The 22,419-nt window shown below is 37.4% G+C and overlaps 1 protein-coding gene across 4 annotated transcripts in view; it reads right to left on the reverse strand.

The window, feature by feature from the left end:
* EXOC6 (exocyst complex component 6) overlaps nt 1-22,419 on the reverse strand; it is an 88,377-nt gene that overhangs the window by 4,946 nt on the left and 61,012 nt on the right. For all 4 annotated transcript variants that reach the window (XM_088169138.1, XM_014875313.2, XM_088169135.1 and 1 more), the window contains one exon: nt 19,095-19,168. In XM_088169138.1, the coding sequence (XP_088025264.1) occupies nt 19,095-19,168 (74 nt within the window). The remainder of the gene's footprint in view (nt 1-19,094; nt 19,169-22,419) is intronic.

Consider the following 22,419-nt stretch of genomic DNA (forward strand, 5'->3'; position numbering starts at 1 on the left):
CAGTCTAGCAGAAATGACTCACTGGCCCCAGGACCACCACATGGGTGTATCAATTTCTGCTGCTCTGTTCTTTTCTGATTTACACCATCTTTTGCTACACAAATGTATGCCTTATTTAAATTAATAATTTTAATTCCTCTCCCTGATATAGAGTAAGTGGGACTGTCCTGGCCACAGGCAGATGATGCGCATGAAGCACAAGACAGTTTGCTCGTTCTCTGACAGTAGTTTTTACTGCAGCATCTAGGATCAAAAACAATTAAAGGCCAAGTTAAAGAAGCATTCCCCTACTACTATTTTATCTATTAAAGCTTTCACTATTACTGAGACAATAACTGGAAATGAGATGTATCAACAAACAAGGAATGCACCATACTGGCATACACTGTCAAAAGATAAATATGGGCAAAGAGTAGGTGCTGGCAATAAGTATTTCCCAGCCTCAAAAATCAGTCAAAGGCCACAGAGTGTATCACATCATACCGGTGCTACTGGCTGCAACTCCTTCAAGGCTAGACTGTGCACAGCTTGCCTTGAAATTACAATTGGAAAAACGTTTACTTTGCACACGCATCTTTCCTAAGTTACTACGTATGGAAAAAGCTTCAGACAGAAAGGCAGTCTCCCTCACTACTCAAAGTCTGGAGGCAGCACAGCCCATGCTGGCTGTTTAGAAAGCTACTCAGTGAGTCCCACCTAAGGAGCCACCCAAAGGTGCTCAGTCAGAACCAGCTTATCATGAAGCCAAAACACTGTGAAGCACTGAATAAACTAAATATATGTACTCTGCTACCCAAGAACAATGGCCCTGCTGTGCTCTTTATCCCATAATAACCATGAAAAATAAGAATAAGCTCAGACAAGCAATACTACACTTGAGTATTTTATAAGGAAGCAGAATATGCTTCCCTAGGAGCAATTATTCCTTTCTGACTACAAACAATTTGCAGAGATGTGTGTGAGTCTGAGTCATTGTTAAAAAAAAAAAAAAGGAACAAGGGGGAAAAAAAAGAATAAGCTTTAGCCTCTCCTGTACATCACACAGAACATCCTATACATTATCCTCTTACTTACATTTACAAGATACAGTCTACACTTCCACCTTATTTAGAGGATTCTGCCTTTCTAAAGGTGTGATATAAGGGGAACCTTTATCCAACATCTTTGAATCATCAGGGCTGATGATCAGAGAGCAGCATGTTTCTTCTACTCTACGTGCAAGTGTTGCTTTCCCAAACCATTACATTATTAGTCACATATATACTTCTAACATTATAGGTAACTTAAGACTCTGATTGCTGTACTGCACTTTTATTTTGGATTATGCTCTACAGTGCTTTGATTTTGTAATTTTCCCTTCATGTGCAGGTATTTCATAAATGCCTTTTATGTCTAACATTAGGTCTCTCTGTAGAAATAAACATCATTTGGAAAAGAAAAGGTGTTTATATGTACTTATGTAAAAGTTTATAGTAATTTCTGATTGTACAGGTAACACTGCTATTTTTAATTGGAAGACTTTTATTTTAAAAGATACTAAACTATGTTTTGGTTAAAAGAGCTCCTACTGCAAGATCTTGCTAGCTAACAGGTTCAGTTAACACAAAACATTGTAATATTGATGCTATGAGGGAAAAAGATCTTAAACTTTTAGGGACAGAATTCTGATTTCAAATAGGGTACTTGCACCTATCCTTCCAAGTTAGTACTCTAGTGTTTTCCCAGTACCTAGGTGATATAGCCCTGTTTGAAGGGAAATTTATCTTCATCACTGCTCACTAAAGCTTTGTATTGTATTACCTAAAGTTCAGAGCAGCTCAGCCATAGTCCTGTATTTAGGCCATCTTGTAATTACGTGAGAATTTTGTGCACTGGGAACTGCTGGAATCGACCATCCGGCCCTTTCAATGCCACTTGAGCCTCTTGTCACATCCTCAGATATCATACAGATGCCCTTTCCTTTTTACTTTTGGGCAACTGTCAGGAATAATCTTGGAAGAGAATGCAACTTTGGGAACTAGCTATGCAGAGAGTGAACACAGCAACAGACAGAAGGAGGAAACATGAGCTTTGCAGATGGAAATGGGGGCAGTGTCCATTAGAGACTGTGCTGGTTATACTACAAAAATCCTAATTGTAAATTATCAAGGTAGCTTGATGCAAGTTGAAATTTCTTCTGAAGCAGCATGAGCATGAGCCTATATCTTTGGTTGTACAAATGGCACCAAGTGATTCAGGAGCTGGAGGTAAAACTGAGTTGTACACTTAATTTCCTTCTTACCTTTCAGTAAAGTCAAATATTCCATCCAAAGTAAAGTAATTCTTTTAATATATCACTGTCAGTTATGTCAGTTCTGGCCCACTCTCCTTGCTCACAAGCTGAATATTTTTTATGCTAAACAGTTTATTAACCCCTAATCACCCAGTTACTTCTGGACTTGATTGCATGTGTAATTACCTTTTGTCAGGTACAATTTGCCTGATAAACATGTCAGAACACTTGCTGCTTAGTCTGTTGAAACAGATAAATGCTGTCTTTCCACAGCCTTGGGGCATAATTAACAGGGAAAAAAAAGGCAGTTATAAAAACACACAGAAGCTGATTCAGTGAGGCAGGAGTTCACAGCGTGCAGCCCGCCAAGGCCCATTGCCCGGCCCGCTATGCTTGCCTGAGCTCTTATTGAGTTCCAGCCTGCTGTGACAGGGCAAAGGGGGCAGCCCTCAAAAACTGAGATTTAAAGTAGGTTTCCACGTGAACTTCAAAAAAGAGTGGGATGATGCCTGTTTAAAAAAAAAAAAAAAAAAAAAAAGGATAAAAAAGAAAAAAGAAAAAACCAACACAGTGAAGCAGCAGATAATGAAACTGGTAGAGTCCCTGTCATCATCATGGGTTATACGCTCAAGCAGACTCTCTGGGATGGGACCAGGAATGGAAAAACTAAAAGAAGGCAGAGGAAAAAAAACATCAGGAAAAGCAAACCAGTCAGGATTAACTAAAAATGCTTTGTGGCATCCTTGGGCTCAATTGCTTGTGATTTCTGCCCTGTAGTGTTTGCAGGTTATGTACCCATGCGCTACGGGGAGTGCGAAAAAAGAAATCCTTACCTGACCTCTGGATAACCCAAACAGGAGATTAGCCCATTTCCAAGCAAAGCAGGTTGTCACACTGTTAGGCCAATTGCTTCTATTGACACTTTGCATAAACATCTTGCACAGGGTGATCAGAAAGGACTGTTACGCCATTAATGCTCTTTTTATTTTTTTATACCTAAGTCTTACAGAATAAAGGCCTTTCTGAGTAAGGGATAACAAAAGGGTCAAAAGGTCACAAACATTCTTTTAAGTAGGCAAAAATCGGGGAAGTTTAGATTCATTGAAAAGTGCAAATTGGAATTTTTTTGGGTCTTGAAACATTCCAGCACACTCAGCTTTTTCTAATTTCACTTCCAGTAAATTCATTATCTACTTAATTGTGCGTTTTTACTTTTACTTTTAAATAAGAAAAATGCTAAAGTCTTCATTTTAGGAAATAGCAAGCTGTCTAACCTTCTCAGCTAATCAGTAATCTAAACACTTAGACATTACCATTGAAATCCTTGTGAGGACCAGTGTGAAAATATACAGAACTTTTTCTTGAAGTGGGATGACTGAACAGTCTCTCATGTACAGTTTTCACATAATTTACACAGCATGTGGTTTGCACTGTGTACAGCAAAATATTCTATATTTTCTTTTGTTTTGCTTTCCCTTTGATCAGAGATGGAAACAATCTCCCTTTAATAGTATAAAAGCCACCTGCTGGGCATCACAGACTACAGCTAATTGGTAAATTCTTTGAAATTTTGATATAATGGATTTTGACCTCTTTAATTAAAAAAAACCCAAAGCCTAGAATACGGTGAACTCCTCTGGGAAATTAATAGTGCCAAGCATATACAACTGCAAGCTACACCCAATTTTTTCTTAGGAAAGAATACAGAAGTAACATTACAATTTTTTCCTTGAGGATGCACAACTTTTGGCCTAGAAAAAAACAACAACTATTGCTAGCTACGTATCATTTAAGTCACTAAGATAAAGAAAGAGCAAACATATTAATATTTAAATTATTTCTACTTTTATTGGGCTTTGGAGTTAAAAAGCACCAAACATTAAGGTGACTTTTTCATTTTAAACACAGTAAACTCACGAAAGCCACTCACAAATGCTCCAGTCCTCAATATTTCATACTCCAAGGAGCTCACACTGTACCAACCCACCCCACTCTGTTTTAAGGAGGACAAATGGGCTTCAGGACCCAAAAGGAAGCCTGTCAACCAGAATCGTTGCTGTTTCATAATCTCTGACATAACGTTAACCTTTCAGTGGAGCTATAATCTCATTGCTTTGGGAACTCTGAGGCAGCACTGTCTTTCTTTTGTTAAAACACTTATTTATATTCTGCCCAGCATAATGGGGCCATGGTCCATGACTGGGACTCATAGGCACTGCAGTAACACAGCTACACAACACCACCACTTTTTAAATATTTGTTTAGGTTTCATGCACAAGTATACATGAACATATGTTACACAGGTATACACTCATTTCCAACAAAAACTGCCTGCATGACCATGAAGGTAACACCGTCATTATTCATCAAGTTATGCTCCTGTTAATTAAAGCATGCACACCATGAAAGCACTTACTAAATTGGAAAACAAAACATAAAGGACCAGGATCAGAATCAAAACTGGACAAAGACAAGTCTTGTTTACTCTGAACATTCCTTGGTTGCACAGGAACAACGGAACTACTTAAAATACAGATACCTAAGTCCAGCTTGAAAGAAAAAAAGGCAGAGTTTGCAACTGTAGAATAACACTGTACCAACCAAACACAATTATCACTTAATCAGTAGGTGTTCATTACTGCTGACAAACATCTTGTTAGCCTGGTTAGCAAGTCTGCCTGCCACTTGCCAAAATATTTTGTTTTATTTAGATTCGGTGATTATTTTGTGAATGTGGTGACTTTCAGAATCCCCTCTACTGATCACATAACTGGAATAATGTACACTGGTCTTGTATTTCAAAGTGTACACTGATCTCTTCATCTGTGAATGTCTCCCTGTAGTTTATGCTATTTTTTCTGAATTGGTACAACAAATGGATTTTCAAAGTGATGCTATGGGGACTTACTATGCAATTCCCATTAGTGTCAATGGGGGTCGCAGGCTAAATTCCTAGACAATGCTTTGAAAACTGAGCCCAGGATTTTCAAAGGAAGGATAGTCTGTGTTAGAAAGGCAGTGTCTTTCAGTTTTTAAGCCACTGCATTAAAACGTGCCTTTTTCTTTTAAGCACCATGCATTTAGAAATTGTGTCTAAATTTAGGACATTGAAATTTTCACAAGAATGAAACAGTTTTGTATTTAAATGCTACCATCTGTTTCAAATTTATCGGTGAAATTGTATCTGTCACTGTCTTGAATGCTGGGATACAATCTTCAACACATTCATAAATGTACAATGTATAATGTTATGACAGCTAAACCATTGGGACGTTTTGCTATGCTAAGAAAAAACAGAAGTTATTTGTATTCATGTATCTTTTATAAGAAAAAATCCTTGCAAAGGGCAGAATTCTTTCCTAAAATCTGGATCTTGTGGTACATTTTGAGAGAGGCCTGGTCTTATTACATTCATGAAATTTTTTTTATTCTTTGGTACTCCAAATTAACTTAGGCTTGCCTACAAAATAGAATAGTTGCTGTTGAAGTCAGGTGAACAAGCTTGTTGCTGTTACCATAACCAGAAAAACACAATGTATAATTTTTACAAATCCCATTAAAACTTCAAGCAGCCCAAGATGTAACATCTGAAGACACAGAAAACTTTCTGAGACAAATGTAAATAGCTAGGCCCTATGAAACACACAGTACAGCAACAAGTAATACCTCTTCAAAGAAGATTTCTTTAATTACAGTGAAAATGTTTATTATGAAGTGTGTTGTTCTTCATCATTAAAGAATAAGCTGGACTAGTAGCAAAAGAACCATCTTTTGAGTCTAGAAGCAGGGAAGAGTTTGAAAAGCAGGAGCCTGGCAGACAGTCAGGCTCCAGAGGGCACAGGCTTGGGCCAAATTGCTCCTGTCAAGCGTGTTAGTCCGTACACAAAGTCCCTTCAGACAAAGCACAAAACTATGTCAATGGCAAAATTTGTGTGGATTAAAAATTGTGTATTATGCAATGGTCAGGTCATTCACCATTTTTTTCTGGTTTTGAGCTCCTGATGCAGAGGTGTACATGCTCAAACAGCATACAGGGGTGCTGAATGAGACTTTGAAAACACAATTTCAACTGTTAAAATTATGAAGCATTTAATATAGCACAGTTAAATCTGACATTTTCACTTGGCTTCTGGTTGTTTTATTAAACACAGGTTTTCCAGTAGTACTTAAATATTGACATCTACCGAAAATAAATTTTATATTTTAGCTTATTTCATCTTTAATTTTCTATAGGCACTTCTTTTTTTACTTGCACTAGACTCACAACAGGTTTGCTTTAAACTATTCACTCATCTATGGAATAATGCCATAAAGAGCATATGAAGAGGCACAGTATCCTAAAATAAACTTCTCAGGGATTAAAACTGTATCATTTATCTCAATCCTTCCAGTAAAAATCCATCTGAGACGATTCACTATAAAAACATCGTCAGAAAGTTCAAAATCTAGAGTTAAATTTTAGAGTTAAATTTTAACTACCTTCTCTTAGAGGCGGGTCTAATTTAAATTAATCTAATTTGGTGTAACTAGCACAAAATTCAAACACAAAACACATTCATTTCCACTTCCATACTGTGTTCTGGACTTGAACACTCTTGTCCCATCTGTCACATTTAATATTTAGCACTATCCATAAGAGTAACTCCAGATGCCTGCAGTCTTACAAGTATGTATAAACACTATACCACAAGAAGTCATTATCTGACAAATGCTGATTTTAACTACCCCAAAACTGTGCTTGTATCCACAAGCACCTAATCTAGACAGTCAGGCTGCTGTACCCTAGAACAAATCATCTGCAGTCGTCTGCCCAAGTATACAACTCCAAGTTTAAATTTCAGTCCAGTTACTTCTAGGATTGAAGGAAAGAGCTTTAGATACACAGCCCGGGCATGCAAATGCAAACTGATGTGTATGGGAAGACAAGTGAGCACGGGGCACAGCTCCATGGCATCAGCTTTGTGCTTATAGAAGAAAAGACTTCAGCTCTTTGTGTGAAGCTGCAGCTCAAGAACAGACTCAGGATACCCCCAGTACGGGCACTGCTGGGAGCCAGGGATTCAGTGAACAGGGCATTTTCCTGTCCCAACTTTCCAGTCATTTCTTGTCATAGTCTGACTTGGACAAAAACACCAGAGAAAATTACATCTATGAAATATGCTGAAATTATATTGCTGCAGCGATTGATTCACCTTAACAGGAGGCTACACATCAGGTCTGTCTATAAAGTTTATGAGCATTCTTGAATCTGCAGCAATTATTCTCCACAGAAGTCCATGCTCTGTAGTGTGTACTATGAATCACATAATTTCCATTGAGATCATCTGAAGTTCTACAGTGGGTAAGGGGAAATAGTTTGGTTCAACACAACAGAATAATTATTTTTTAATTAACAACTTTCTTTTGGTTTAGTTTCTTTTAGCATCTGTGCATTTCTCAAAAGCTGCTCATCTAAAATAAAAAATTACAGCCACAGTGGGCCAGATTCTTCTCTTAGGCAGCCATCAAAACACTCAGAATTTTATATACAAGGTGTCTCTCTGAAAAGCTTCTGCAGGAAGCAGATACAAATACAGCAACTGCTCAATAAAGTATCTCAGCTGATCTTGGGTGCTGAGCTAGAATACATGAAAAGCCACTGAAATACAAGACATAACAGGCCACAAAACAGCATAATTTTGTTTGCATCCAGAAACAAAAATCCAGTGCAATCCATAAGGCATAGATACTTACAGATGTGGCCATCATAAGTTTACTGTAAACAGATAGTTATTTCTTCAAAAGTAGTGCACTCAGGGTATGGCTGCATAACCACCTTTTATAGCAGATGAAGTTACATCCCTTAGGGAAAGCTATGCTAGACCTGAGAACCTCTGGACAAGGAATTCCACAATCAGTAGCTCAGGAATGTAAATAGAGACAAGTTAAAAGGAAAAAAAATCACTAGGAAAAAACTTTCATATTCTTTCATGGACAACCTTCACTTTCCTCTTCAGCTACAAGAAAGCATTTACTTCCCTATTTACATCTATCAAATGACTCTCAAAACATTTTAGCAAATACTATAGCCCATATAAAATCCTGGTTTTGTCTTGTTAACTTGCTGTCTAGATAACTTGGTTTAACAAAGGCTTCCAAGCCCAACAAGTTGCAACCTAGATACCTCAAAATTTTCTTTTTTTATATTGGGTTTTTGCAAAAGATCTTTCTCCTCTGGCTGTTGTTTGCAAACATATTAGGAAAAACCTCATTTTGCTTAAAGGCAATAATCCAATGCAATTTATTTTCTAAGAAATACATCTTCAAGAAATTATTCTCCTTAGAAGATTTTTTTTTCCTTTAGATTATGCATTTTCTCCTCAATTCTATAGACAGTATTTTTTTTTAATGTTTTATCTAAAAATTATTTATTATTTCCCTGGAAGACTGAGTAATTACAAATTATTTCATATGTCATTTGCAATAATTACTCTTCATATTTTAGCTCCAACAGATCCCAGTACACATGGAACTTCTGCTGAGTAATGATGGCAAAAATCAGCCTCTAATGCCTCCCGAATTTGAAAACATCTTCCCCTGATTTTACGTGCCACTTTGAAATGTTATCCCTTTCTAGTGAGTAATCCTGTGCTAGATTCTTCTGCTTCTTAAACGAACATTATTCTCACCCTTTATTGACTAACCAGATCTATTATCACATGTAAGCAGTGTTAATCCTCTAGTAATTAACACCCTTATTAAAGTAATTTTAACTCAAAGAAGTTTAAATCGCATTATTGGTTTTATTTAATTAAGCTATGAGGGGTGTTTTACAGTGTCATTTGAGTTCTCAACTTGTGCCTTTTCTACCAGTTACACAGGTCCCCCTTGCAGCTGCCACACCCTGACACACACAAACCACCACCACCCCACCTCACATAGTTACCAGGGCATTTCTGTCTAGGAGTTATTCAACATTATTCCATTTCACTGTGAACTTTTTCAGCTATTCTGCACGTCAATGGATAAAGACACTATACCAAACATTTTACCATTGCCAGAACTATCGTTTAGATGTGCATTGGAATGACAGCATCACATTCGCCCTTCCAGAGGACTCAGTATCTTGTTAGTGCCTAAAGTGAAAGAGCCACTTTTAATGTCCTTCATACATCCTAAGCAAGGGAAAGATTTTCCTTTAAATTTCAGACTGGTAAAAAGAAACAGAATCTGAATGCACTGAGTTGTGCCATGTGTCCCAATGGCCACTTTTTCTGTTACTTTGAAAATAAGTCAGGTTTTTAAATTGTGGTTTTGTGTGTTTGTCCTACTGTATGTTCCTTTCTATGAGAAAATATCTGATGGCCTATGTTGTCTTACAGATCTCAGGTAAGCTACTCAACTGACACATTTGACACAGGGTCAAAAGATGAAAACTGTCTTCTGATTTAACTGCATCAAGTTACACTGTGCACTCTGGAAGAGTGTGGGCTAATTATGTGTCCTTCTGAACGATTTCCTGGAGGCACACTACTGAAACTGGGAAAGCTTGAGTTCTCCTGGGAATAAGGCAACTTGATGGTATTCTGGACTTTATACACCATTAACTGTGTACTGAAAGTCCTTTCTTTTCTTTGAATAAAAATATCTCTTCAAAATTCTACTGTTTAAAAAACAAATGTTCTTACTGGATCTCAGCATAAACCATGGAAAATTATAAACACAGAAAGAAAAGGGTATGAATAATAAAGTACATTTATAGACACAAATTGACTTTTTATCTTTTTTTACCCTCATCCCATATTTTTATGTTCTTCTTTTCTCCACATCATCTAGTGCTTCCATCTACTCATATTTTATTTCTGCATTTCAGTTATTATTTACTCTTCATTTACACTTTCTGTAATTGCAGGGTCTTTTAAGTTGCATTATTCCTTTGCTACTAAGGTTCTAGAGAAAGTCCTCTGCAACGAGGACACAATATGTGAACTCTGTTATTTTAATATTCTTTAAAATAGCACAATTTGTAAAAGGATAAATTGCTCCAAACCTGACACACCCATGAGAGCCATAAATGTTAGGCTGTATGATAAACTGTGCCTAAGAACATGCTGGTTCAGTCATACTGCTTACAGTACAACTAGTGCACTTCGTTCAGAAACCAGTTATAAGAAAACAGGGTGAAATTCAATCATGTCTTTTGCCAGCTATTCGGATCTTTGTATCAACTTCATCTCCCAAATTTCACTGGCTGACTGAAGGCAGTCTAGCTAGACAGAGCAATACTTTTTAATTTGTATTTCTGCAGTTCTAAGACAGCAAACTACAGATCAATGTGATATTATGGTACACCCTATACAAACACTTTTGCACATATGATCTTTTTTCCTAAGATATTATGATCTAAATGAATAAACATTCATTAACTACATTTCACCAATTCAAGCAATTGCCTTACTATGTCCATGCAATTCCTTCCTTGTGTTATTACTGTTCTGAAGCCGTGAAAAAGTCTTGTTTTCCTGATGTAAAAGATTCCTTTGATTTTACTGCGTTTTTTATTTGCCCTGCAGCAACCTCCAAACATGAGACGGACTTTCTTTTTCACAGAAGAAACTAACAAAAGGAAAAAAATGGGGTATTCTGTCTGCTGCATGTGATTGACAGATAATTTAGAAAAGGAATGGAACCTAAGTATGCTGATTGATGCAGCTGAAGAAAATACTGAAGGCAAACCTGTAGGGTTAAAGGGTTAGTAGTGCTGCTCAGTATATACTACATACCAGTGGTACTACCACTTTATATAAGGCTGGAGAATGTAAATGATTTTGGGGCAGAAATCACTTCATACACTAACATAGCTACCAGTTCCATGGCTCCCCGATAGGAGACTAGGACTTAGAAATGTTAAAAGAATAAAAATAACATGTAACTTGAAGGAAACCAATAATTTTCCTCTCTGGTGTTGTTCAATTAACAATGCTTATTCATTACTCATAGGAACCACATATTGCTCATAGAATTCAGAAGAAGTGCTGGGGAGATGGGGGCTCCAAAACTGAACTCCACCCATCAGCTCAGGGCTACAGAAGGGCCCAGACACAATGGTGCAGATCTTGCTGGCTGTCAGCAGGAAGACAACAGCTTGATAATGTATTCACAAACTTCGGAAAGTTGTGCACTCAAATCTTTCTTCCTTGCACGTACATAATCTCTTACGTGACAAAGGCAAGGACTGGATGGGAGCAGAACTGCTAGGAGAAGAATAACTACAGAGAATCTTCATTACATTGAATAACTCACTGAATGGAATGTATCAGTGACTTGAACGGTAAGTAGGATTTTACAATATAACAGGCACATAGATCAACTTCTAATTCAAGGAAGATATTTGTTAATTGAGAAATTATCTGGAAGTGAACCTTCTGAAACTTTCCTACCAACAGGTCCTTCTGCAAAAGAATCAAACCTTTTCTACATAAAGTTTATTTAGTGCCTTCTCTCATAATGTCATTGGAAATGCCTGCTTCACAAAGTGTTCTGCAGCATGTCAGTTACTAAAGAAATTTAGTGTCATGCCCATGAAAACGGAAGCCTTTGGGTTCTAACATTATGTGCAGAGTATTCTTGGGATTTCACTTCAACTACCAAGGATAAAATTTAGTTCCATTTAGGTCCCAGTCTTATAAGAACTTCCTCTGCAACTATGGGATGAGCTTTCTTTAATGGAAAGATTTTCCAGGGATATGAAGCTTTCATCATAACAACAGCTATGTAGGTTTTGAATTAATTGATTAACTATTTCTAAATGATGACCAAGAAGAGCTTAAAGCTGATTAAATGTGACAGTTGGTAGTATTTAGACAGGAATTCAGATATGTCCATCTAAATAGTCTTGACAGCAGCTTTTGCCAACTTATTCTTTTCTTTTCTTTTTTTTTTCTTCATATCTGCTTTGATCAACTTCTCCAGTGAAACTTCTAGTGATTTCCATGATGGTAGCATTTAGAAGATGAAACTCCCCTGAACAGCTCTAAGTCAAGTGTTTCACCTGCACAACTGACAACAATAAATGTGATTTCCTGTCTTAGTTCCCAAAATTATAAATTCACCTAACAACAACAGAAAATGCCCTAACTAAGGCTTATGTTCTTATTCAAAGACTGTTATCTGCAGGTCTCTAAGTCAGGCTGAGTCAGTGCCTCCAAGTTCTGTGTAGTTTCTAAACACACAGTACAGATTTCTTGTTGGCTCATTTAGTTCTTGTGTGCATCTTGTTAAATAAGAGGAGAACTCAGAGAACTGCATCCCTTAAATTAACTAGCTTAAAGAAACAATCACGAATTCTCTTATTTTTTATAGCTTCCATGATTTACTGTAGATTAAGAGATAGCATTCTGTTTATGTATTACACCTTTACACCTCACAGCCATTTGTGCACAATATACTATATATTCCTCTGGAGAAATTGCTAGGGTTTTTGTCATAGATGGAATGGGGTAGTTAAATGGCCATATGTATATAATTTTTGTTAAGTGAGGTATTGATAGAGCTAGTGAAGTGAAGTAACAGCATTTGTACACTGAGGTTTTCAAACCAGTTTTCAAGTATGCCCCCTCATCGTTAGTACACCATGATCTAGAGCAAAAACCTGGTACATGATCAGCATGTTATTTACACTTCTCTGCTGAAAAAAGAGCATTTAGATGAACTGGATACAATCTGTTTTGCTCTGAATTTGATGAATGATTTAATGTCCCAAAGAATACAGACACCTAACATCCAGCATGTGTACTTTTAGTTTCTGGCACTAACATGGTAGGAATACTTACTAGCAGGAAATTTCTAACTTGCCATTCTGCTTTGATTCTGCAAATCCTTATCAAGATAGTGAATCCCAAAGCCGTACTTGTTTTTAACCCCCTGCTGCTAATTTCTGCGCATTTGTTTCCCAAGCTTCCTAATTCTTACCAGCTGGCAGGTATAAATCCCATCCTAGTAATGAGCCAGCTTGCTTCTGTGTACAAAGCACTGATTGAGATCTTCCTCACAAATATCTATACACACAGCTTGTGATCTGAGCCTACTGTGATTAAATACAGGCTTTGCAGAACCTAGCTGAGAAGGAGAAATCAAAAGTAAGATATTTCATTGGGGAACACAAGTACTTACAAACAAGCTGTCACATTTGTGTGAAGAGTTCCTGTTTACTTAGAAGAATATAGTACTCTGAAGAAATATTGTGTCTTCCCTGCAAGCTAGGTAACACACATTTTGATTGCAGTCATACTCAAATAACTGTGTCACTTTAAACCCAGAAATGCATATGCATGCTACGACTGTATGATGCAAATACATGAGATATTGAACCTCGACTTGTGCCTGTTCTGCTCACAGTGTGTCTCAAACCTTCCTGCCTTAGTGCCAAGTCAATTTATGGAGAAGGGAAAGTCCACGAAGAATTGCTTTCCTCCTCCCGCAAAGTCAGGATCCATGCTCTGAAATCCAGGGAGATGCAACTCCTGTTTGTTTCTGTCTGAAACCTGAGCTCCTTTCTTTAGCTAAATAAGCAGCATTGCACTGAAAACTAGAGAAGCACAAATCCCATTACATAGCACCCTGAGGCTGGGCTTCATGTTACAGATGTAACATGCTCCTCTGCTTGATCAGAGAAGCTGGGGAGTGCATAACAGGAGGAAAGGGATCAGTAAGCATTGTGAAAGAGCCTCTGTGAAGATGAAAGTCTCAGCAACCATTTCCCTCAGGAAGTAAAAGATGAAATGTTCTATACTACTTTCTAATTAGAAATTCAAACTGTTGCCTTATGAAAAAAAAGTCTTACTTTTATCTTCAGACTCTGAAGTTTTTAGGACTTGCTCCTAAACATACTGTTGGGGATTTCTCCCTCTTGAAAACTCCTGATGTTTTTTCAGTTCAAGACTCTTTCTCAGAACAGAGGTCGGGGTGGGTGTACCCCACTAATTTCAAAGCCTAGGCACTCTGTGGGCTGGCAGCCTGTAAAGGAAGCCACACCTTTAGAACCCTCAGCCTTCAAGAGTTATAGTGAACAGGAGTTTGCCAACAGGCTGCAACTTATTCTCTGAGGTCTACTGAAGGGCTCAAGAGCATTCTCCACAGGGAACACAGATGGAAGAGCTTTGACAGGCTGCACATTTGGGAATCGGAGACAAGCCAGAGCTGAAATGCAGTTACTGCAACAGGAAATTAATCCAAATTAAACACTGCAAACATAACAGTGGGGAAGACTGAACTGCCTTTAGTGGCAGAAAATCCTGTGCCTGGGATTGAAGCCCAGTGGTCTGTTACACAGTTCCTACCTACAAGGAGTTACTTCTGAGTTTATCAGAAGGACAATGCTATTTCTCAGTAATGAATGGGAAGAAAGAGGAGGGCTATATTAAGTAGTAATAACAATTTTCTCTTTCAAATAAATTTACATTACATTTGTCACATGGAACACTAACAGTTCACAAGGTTAGTGGTATGTCTCACCAGAAAACACATTACAATATAAATGGACAAGCAACCCAATAAACTATCAATGATTCGGAATTAGAAGAAAATGTATTATACTTCTGAATTTCAGGTATCAGTTTGCAGTTGGAATACATGTGTACTACCAATAACTTCAGTTCACAGACGTGACACATGCTTATTTACACACATCATAAACAAAAGCCTGACAAAAATGTATCTTCTAATGTTTCTATGATAAATTACTCTCTATATTAATCATATTGATTGTGTCATGACTTTGTGTCCAATTTATCTCTAACATTGAGAAAACACAAACAGAAACTACTGAAAATCTAAAATTTTCCCCCATGCTTAACCAGAGCTTATGGACATTGTTGATCACAGCCCTTGGCCTCCCATGTGAAGGACACCACTATCAGACTGTAAACTGCCACGTGGGTCGAGATACTGCTACTGTGGTTGCTTAACTCTGGAGTTACCAACAGCATATGATTATTTTCACTTGAGACTGCTGCCCATTGCAGAACCAACACTGACAGCAGCTGGAGGGTGTTAACAACATGTACTTAAGTGCCAAAGGAACACAGATAAGACACAGTTCTCCTTAACCCGGCAAAACAAGGAAATTCCACAAACCATCAAGCTAGCTGAGTACTTGTTTGAGATGAGACAGTAGAGGAAGAAGCCCCAAAGTAGTGCTGATGGTGGAGAGAAACATCAGGAACAACTTGTCAAGTCAAAAGTGAAACAAAGTCAAGCTATTTTGGCAGCTTAGTTATATCTCTGCAGGAAATTATTTGACTTCAAGAAGAGGTATTTGTAAGCACCCACTTGGTTATGAATCAGGACATTTGGCCTAAGATAGCAACTGCTGAACTCTCAGCCTACCACAAGGTTATTGTTCTTGTCCACTACATACTACACTGCTTCTCCAAAGAATAACATAAATTATAATATTAATGTTTTAGCCTCACAGTACTTAAGTGTACAGAACATACAAGAAACTGCTTCACATTCCAGAACTGTAACCCTAGTCTTTAGGCATTAAAGAACAGATCATAACCAGGAAAAAACTAATTCACGTCAGAGGCCGTGCTTCCTCCTCAGAGACGATTCAAGCAGGACAAACTAAGACTTGTTTACTTTAGAAGGTTAATTCCAATTGACCTAAGATCTGAATTGGTAGCAAAATCCCCGAAGTTTATTCCCCCTCACTTTGGGCCACTGCACTAATTACCCAAGTTCCCTGTACAGACAGTAGCAAGAAATGACTGTCAGAGAGCAATGCAAGTTGCAGGAGAGCTGGGTCATCTTCACAAGATGTCAGAGACCAGTCTCTGTAAAGCAGCACATGCCACTTTGATAATTGCCTTGCTGAGATGGCCCCTCAATGGCTTTAAGTGGGGTCAAAGGGTGCACGTAGGTGTGACCTCAGGTCACACGCTAAGACAAGTGGCATAAGGCATGACACAATTACTGCAGCTGCACAGAACCATGAATCTGCCCCAATTTTCTACCTGCTAAACTAGATGGAGCTGCAAGTTTCTTTCTAGATGATCAAGCGTGATCGGCTAACCCCACCAAGTCACCTGTGTAAGACACTGAGATACTGTGGCTACGGAAATAGCACCAAAATTTTTATTGACTAGGGTTTCTACATATTGCAAAGATCTTTAAAGAGCCTGTTAAGTATGACAGAAAGGGCCTAAGTACAGCATAAAGAGACAGAGGTATCTCAAACGGGACAATTGCTCCTTTGTGATTTCTGTCCTCTTAGAGCTTCCTGCTACTAACTACTGTTGTCTTCTTAGACACAACTCTTTCTCATGCCAGCTGTTTCTGTTTGCTCTTCTACGCCTGTGGAAGGAAGAAGGAAAGTGGGCTTGCTGGGGACAGCATGCTGCCTACACACTGTCTTCAGAGAAAGACAGAGGATCAAGAACTGTTAGGTTGAAAATACCTATGGCAATTCTTTCCAAAGCTGCTCCTCCCTATGTGGTAATCATTCAGGTGTAGCTCCTCTCTCAGTCTTCCAAGGTGGCTCCCTGTAAGTGACTTTACTTCGTTAGTAGAACGTGCTATAATATCCTACTGCCCAATCCCCATTAATCTCACACACTGCACTAGTACAGCACAGAGTGAGTAGCTGTTGTTGAGATAACTGGCTTCCATTAGCAACCACGTGATTGGCAGGACGATAAAGTCTTTTTCCTTGCAGGTCAGCTGCTTTTTAAGAAGAGGGCAATCCTGCTGATCCATCTTTTAGCTACAGTCTCTCACTGAGTCCCAAATCTCCTGCCTTTTAGCTTTGATACGGTTCAAGCTTTCCCCCTTGTATCAGCCCCTACCTGTCATCAGCTCCTCTGTACCAAACAGCCAAGATCAGGAGTTTGACCTCAGGGCACAGTCCGGGTGGGCAGGTAAAACCTGACCACTGGACCTACTTCCTTATCTTTCATATCCTGCAATTCATGAAGAAGTATCAAATTCAAACTAAAAAACAGAAGCATGACCTTTTATAAGAACCTTCTGAAAAAGGCTCTGTTGCCTTTCTAAGTATTCTTGAAAAGAACTGTCATCTACCCTATTGAGACAGAAATGGATCACAAATAAGGAGAAGAGGGAAAGCACTGAAAATCCTCACTAAATGGTAGAAGTTTTTGATGTGTGCCTGCAATACCTTTTAGCGATGCACACAAAAATATAGAAAAAAAATAAACCAAACCAAATATGCTAGAACTGTTCTACATCTGCAAGTTCCAGTTACAACTCAATAGAGTTGCCCAAATTTTTCCAGATTATAAAGTATATTAAGTCAATTAAATTCACATAACAGAGCATCTTCTATAAAGTGCTTGAGAGCATTCTAAATATAAGTTGCTGACATAAACTAAGAGCTATCATAAACAACATAATACCTTTTTAAGTGACATACTCTCCAGTTACTGCTTAAAATCTTTATTTCCTGTAGAAAGTATGTACACACCCTGCCCTCTTGCATAGCTGGAAATCACGTTTTCCCTTGAAACAAACATAGGCCCTGCAAGGATTCCACTTAAGTGGATGGAAGAAATGGTGCCAAAATCTCAACATCCTTTCCCTTCAGCTGAAGTGATCTAAGTACAAACTGGAAGATGTTTAGTCTCTTTTAACACTGACAAGAAAAAGAGAGTTTAAAAATAATCCAAAAGAGGAAGGCTGCTAGTCAAGGCAAGATTTGTGGCATGAGTAAGTCTTGAAGCCATAATCCTGTATCCTTCTCACATAGTACACATTTATCCCACTGGAGATATTGTTCATTATTATATTACAGTGAGAACATAACAGAGAACCCTATCTTTTAATGTTTTAATTTAAAAAGACAGTTTAATGAAGTCCTTTTTAACTACCAGGCGAATTCTGATCACTTGTGCCTCAAGAACCTTCCCTTCTGAAATGCCCCTTAATAATCTTGCTGTGAAAAACCTATTAAATTATTAGAAGCAAAAATATTCTTATTATATAGATAATTTTGCATAGAATTCTTTCTACTTTATCTTATTTTTTAATGACTTTGATAGGTTCATAATGGCACTGAAAAATTCCACCAACATCTGCAGAAGGTTGAAGATCCTCCATATGCAGTTAATGATTCATTTCACTACTTAAATGATGCTTACACTCACAATTTTGTGAAATAATAAATCCTTTGTAAAAGCTAACTTCAAGCATGAAAACATTTTGAAGATCATTTGTTATGGTGCTTATAATGTCCAAATTTACAAAGATTTAGTAATTTTAGTCTGAGAAAACCTTCCTTTTGGCAAAATCTGTGGAAAAGTGCTTCCAATATTACAGCATTTAAAATTAAATTAAATTAAATTTTATGTAGAATAAAGATCATCGAATTGGAATAAAGCTACTTTCCAACAGTTTAAAAGAATTCTATGTAACAAATTCAGGAAAGGAAATGTAACATAATTCGATGCCTGATTCTGCTACCCAGAGAGTAGTTTTGTAGACAGGAGCAAATGCTCAGAGTGGAATTAGACCAGCACACACCAGGATAACACATACACTCTTGCAAAAAGGCACCACAGGATTTCATAAAATTGTCAGGACCAAAATTCAATCCAATATTCCTGTAACGGTACTACCAGTAGCACAGTGCCCCCTAACCACACACTGGAGAAACAGTTTTATGCTAAATTACAGGGAATAGTGCCACTAACAACACATCAAATAACTACTTTTCACAACTAATTACATGGGAATGCAAAAACATGAAAGGTTCTTGAATTTAATAACTTCAGCACTGGTCAGAAGGGGAAATTAGTAGGATAAAAAACACCAACTAGTGTCTTACTTGTCTGAGGTCGATGAAAGCTAACTGCAGGGTGTCTCCCTGGAATCCTGGCACAGGCTCAGAACTAGCAAACACTGCAAAAAAAAGGTTAAAATATTACGGATGTAGATTTTTTTTTAAAATCTAACAGAAAAATCAAGTTCTATGCAATATAAATGCTAGGTAGCAGAGTTTCATAGGACTAGTTTAATAACTCACAGAGATTAAAACCACACAAACCAACAAACAACCTTTTGACAGTTTTTCCAATAATCCTAAAGAATAATACTTTTAGAAGTGTTATTAGAAATTTTGCTTAAAGTTCTAACCCAGTAGTAATGTTACGACCACAGAAACCAAGATATTTTTTAGCCTGAGGTGCATGATTACTGAAGAATTTCAAAATAATACCAATTCCATGGCTGTCAATGTATTTTCAAACATCTGCCTTTGTTACAGCATCCATGCTATAAAACTTCCACCTCCAGCCAAACAGTATTAAAGGACAAACAATAAGGTGGGACTTAGTTTCATGTGTAGACAATGGGTAGAAAGCCCTATGTGCCACAGCCAGAGCAGAGGTGAAATGCCTGCTCATGCCTTTTAGCCTGCTTATTAGTAATGAACTTCTGCTCATTTGGAACCCAAAACTGGCTGTCAAAATTGGCAGGCAAAAATATATTCATAATACAAAAAATGGCAACATGGTTAGTGAAAGAAAGTCAGCTATTTATTTAAATAAGGAAAAGATCAACTGTTGTTAACCTTAAAAATAAATACACTTTTTGTTGTTATTATCCCAGTCACAAGTTAATAACAAAGACAAACAACTACTTACTGCCTCACATCCTCACTCAGATAGGTATCTTAGTTCAAAATAACTTAAGAGTATTTTTCTTACACCCTTCGGGTAGAGTTCTCAACAAAACAAAGTAGATACTACTGCAACAGCTTTAGAGAAGCATCATCTGAAGCAGTGAAAGGTAAATTTTTTTTTTTCCAAGTCTGGTCAACGGTAGAAGAAACAAAACACATGTATCCAATTTCCAGACCCAATGCTAAACTCTACTGTCCTTAATACTAACATTTAGAAGTAATATGAAATCCTTAATACATTTTTTTAAATGGCTAGTCAGAAAATGTGGATTATGTGGAGGTAAAAATACAGAAAACCACTGAGCTAGCACGATGGTAAAATAATGGCCTCAAACATTAACTTCTGAAAGTATGGTTTCAACTTAAAGCAGACTAGTGAATTCAGACTGACTATTTCACAAGTCTAAAAATGACTATATGGAACAAAATTTTAGATAAAGGCTACTAGGACTATCTCAGAATACTTAAAATAGCTTAGTAATAGATGGATATAGTATTAGAGTAGCAGCTTTACCAGTATAAGCAGAATTTATTATTTGTATTACGCTAGTGCAAAAGTTATTTTATGAGAGTCATGTAATAAGAGAATTAATTCAACTACAATGCAACTTCATTGTTTATCAACTAAAGAAATAAAAAGTAGCAATCAAATGCGTTAGGGAGACCACAGTAATGTCACAGACAAGTACTGGTAACATTGGCAAATGCTCACTGATTACTGTATTCAAGTGAATGCTAAACTGTCCGGTCTTCCCATTTTACAAGTAACACCAACTTGCTAGAGGTGTTTTCAGGGAATTTTAAATGACCACAAACAAGCCTTTAAAAAAACAAAAAAAAAAAGCTAAAAAACAGTAGAAAAAACATACTTTATACTCAGTATTTTATAGGGAGAGTTTTCTCATAATAAACTCCTTAAACCAGCAAAGATAAAACAACCTGTACAATCACCAACCTGCAGAATTGCAAAGATGCCCAAACCTAGGAGCCTTAGGCACCCTTCTGAACCACCTGGGCTAAAGGCCTGTGTGTCTACATGGCTGCAGGGATTCCATGGTCACTAGCAATACCCTTTCTTAAGGACAGCAGAGCTGGGCTCTGAGGTCAGCCAAACCCAGAGTTTATCATCTGATCTGATCCTGATTTTCTGTTCCTATACAGCACACGGTGACCAGCTTCCCCACCAGAATCTCAGCTCTTCCACCCACTCCACAACTGTAGCTAGCACTGGGAGAAAGAAGATCAATGGTAAAAAAAGGGTTGCAGAACTGAAAAGTAAATATAACTGGAAAGTGTGGCCTTCAGAAAGTCTTTTCAGCTAGCTTTTGGCACTTTATACTTCGGGAGATATCTTCCTACAGCAGAATACTCTTACATGCCACAGGGCAAATATTTGCATCTTTTGTGTGCTCATCAGGCTAAGAGAGTTTGGAATTTATCCTATTAAATAATGCAGAATAACTTTGTTTCTCTACATAATGCCTACTTCCATTGCAGCCATAGAACAAGAAGTACACAACGTACCAAACTTAATTGTTGTATAAGCTTTATTCTCTTAAGCTACAGTTTTATATTATGAATGCATTTACAACATTAGGGACACTCATTATAGCACAAACATTTACTCTCACATTTGGACACTGTGACAGGTGACTACAATAGAATTTATTCCATTATTATAATTTTACGAGTTCAGAGGGCAAAAAGATAATCTACTTATGGTAACAGTCCGACAGTTCCCCCTCCGCCCTCAGCGTAGGGCTTTTAAGTTTTGCTAACAATTTTACAAAGCTAATTAAATATTTTCTACTGCACAGCATATTAGGAAGATATAAGAACAGGATTAACATTCTTAGTGTCTTTGTCCTAAGGGCCCTTTTCTAGATAGTAATGAAACACTGTCATATATACATCTTTTAAAATATTCACCCCCTACAATCATTCTAGGCTTAAAGAGGATTTGCAGGGGTAGGGGGCTGGTTGGTTTGTTTGGCTTAATGTGCATAAAAGCATTCTGGAATTTTATAATATAGGAGAATGAAATGCAAAGATCGCTATTAAACTGTCACTCACTGGCTGTTTGGCGGTTTGAATCAAAAACTCAAATGTTTGGGAAAAATCAGCTGAAAATATACATTATATGAATCTGGTATTCACAAGGTTTTTGTTAACCTCTTCTCTTCCTCTGCTTTGCTGATACTGTGTATATAGAACAAGAAACATGTGGGTCCTCAATACAATATCAACATACTTCCTGTAACAGGCAGTTTAGCAATATAAAGAAGATAGGATTGAATGAAACAAATATGTATGTAGTAATACAAAAACAGGCTGGGAGGTAACACATAAATTATACTGGTGAATATAAATATTGTAAAGATTACTTCAGTCCATTTTCTTTTGAATATTTTGTTTTGATCTTATAATTACATTTTGTATATAGGATATATGAGAATTGACATTTACATAT

Source organism: Sturnus vulgaris, chromosome 8 (assembly GCF_052056855.1).
Source record: "Sturnus vulgaris isolate bStuVul1 chromosome 8, bStuVul1.hap1, whole genome shotgun sequence".
Lineage (NCBI taxonomy): Eukaryota > Metazoa > Chordata > Aves > Passeriformes > Sturnidae > Sturnus > Sturnus vulgaris.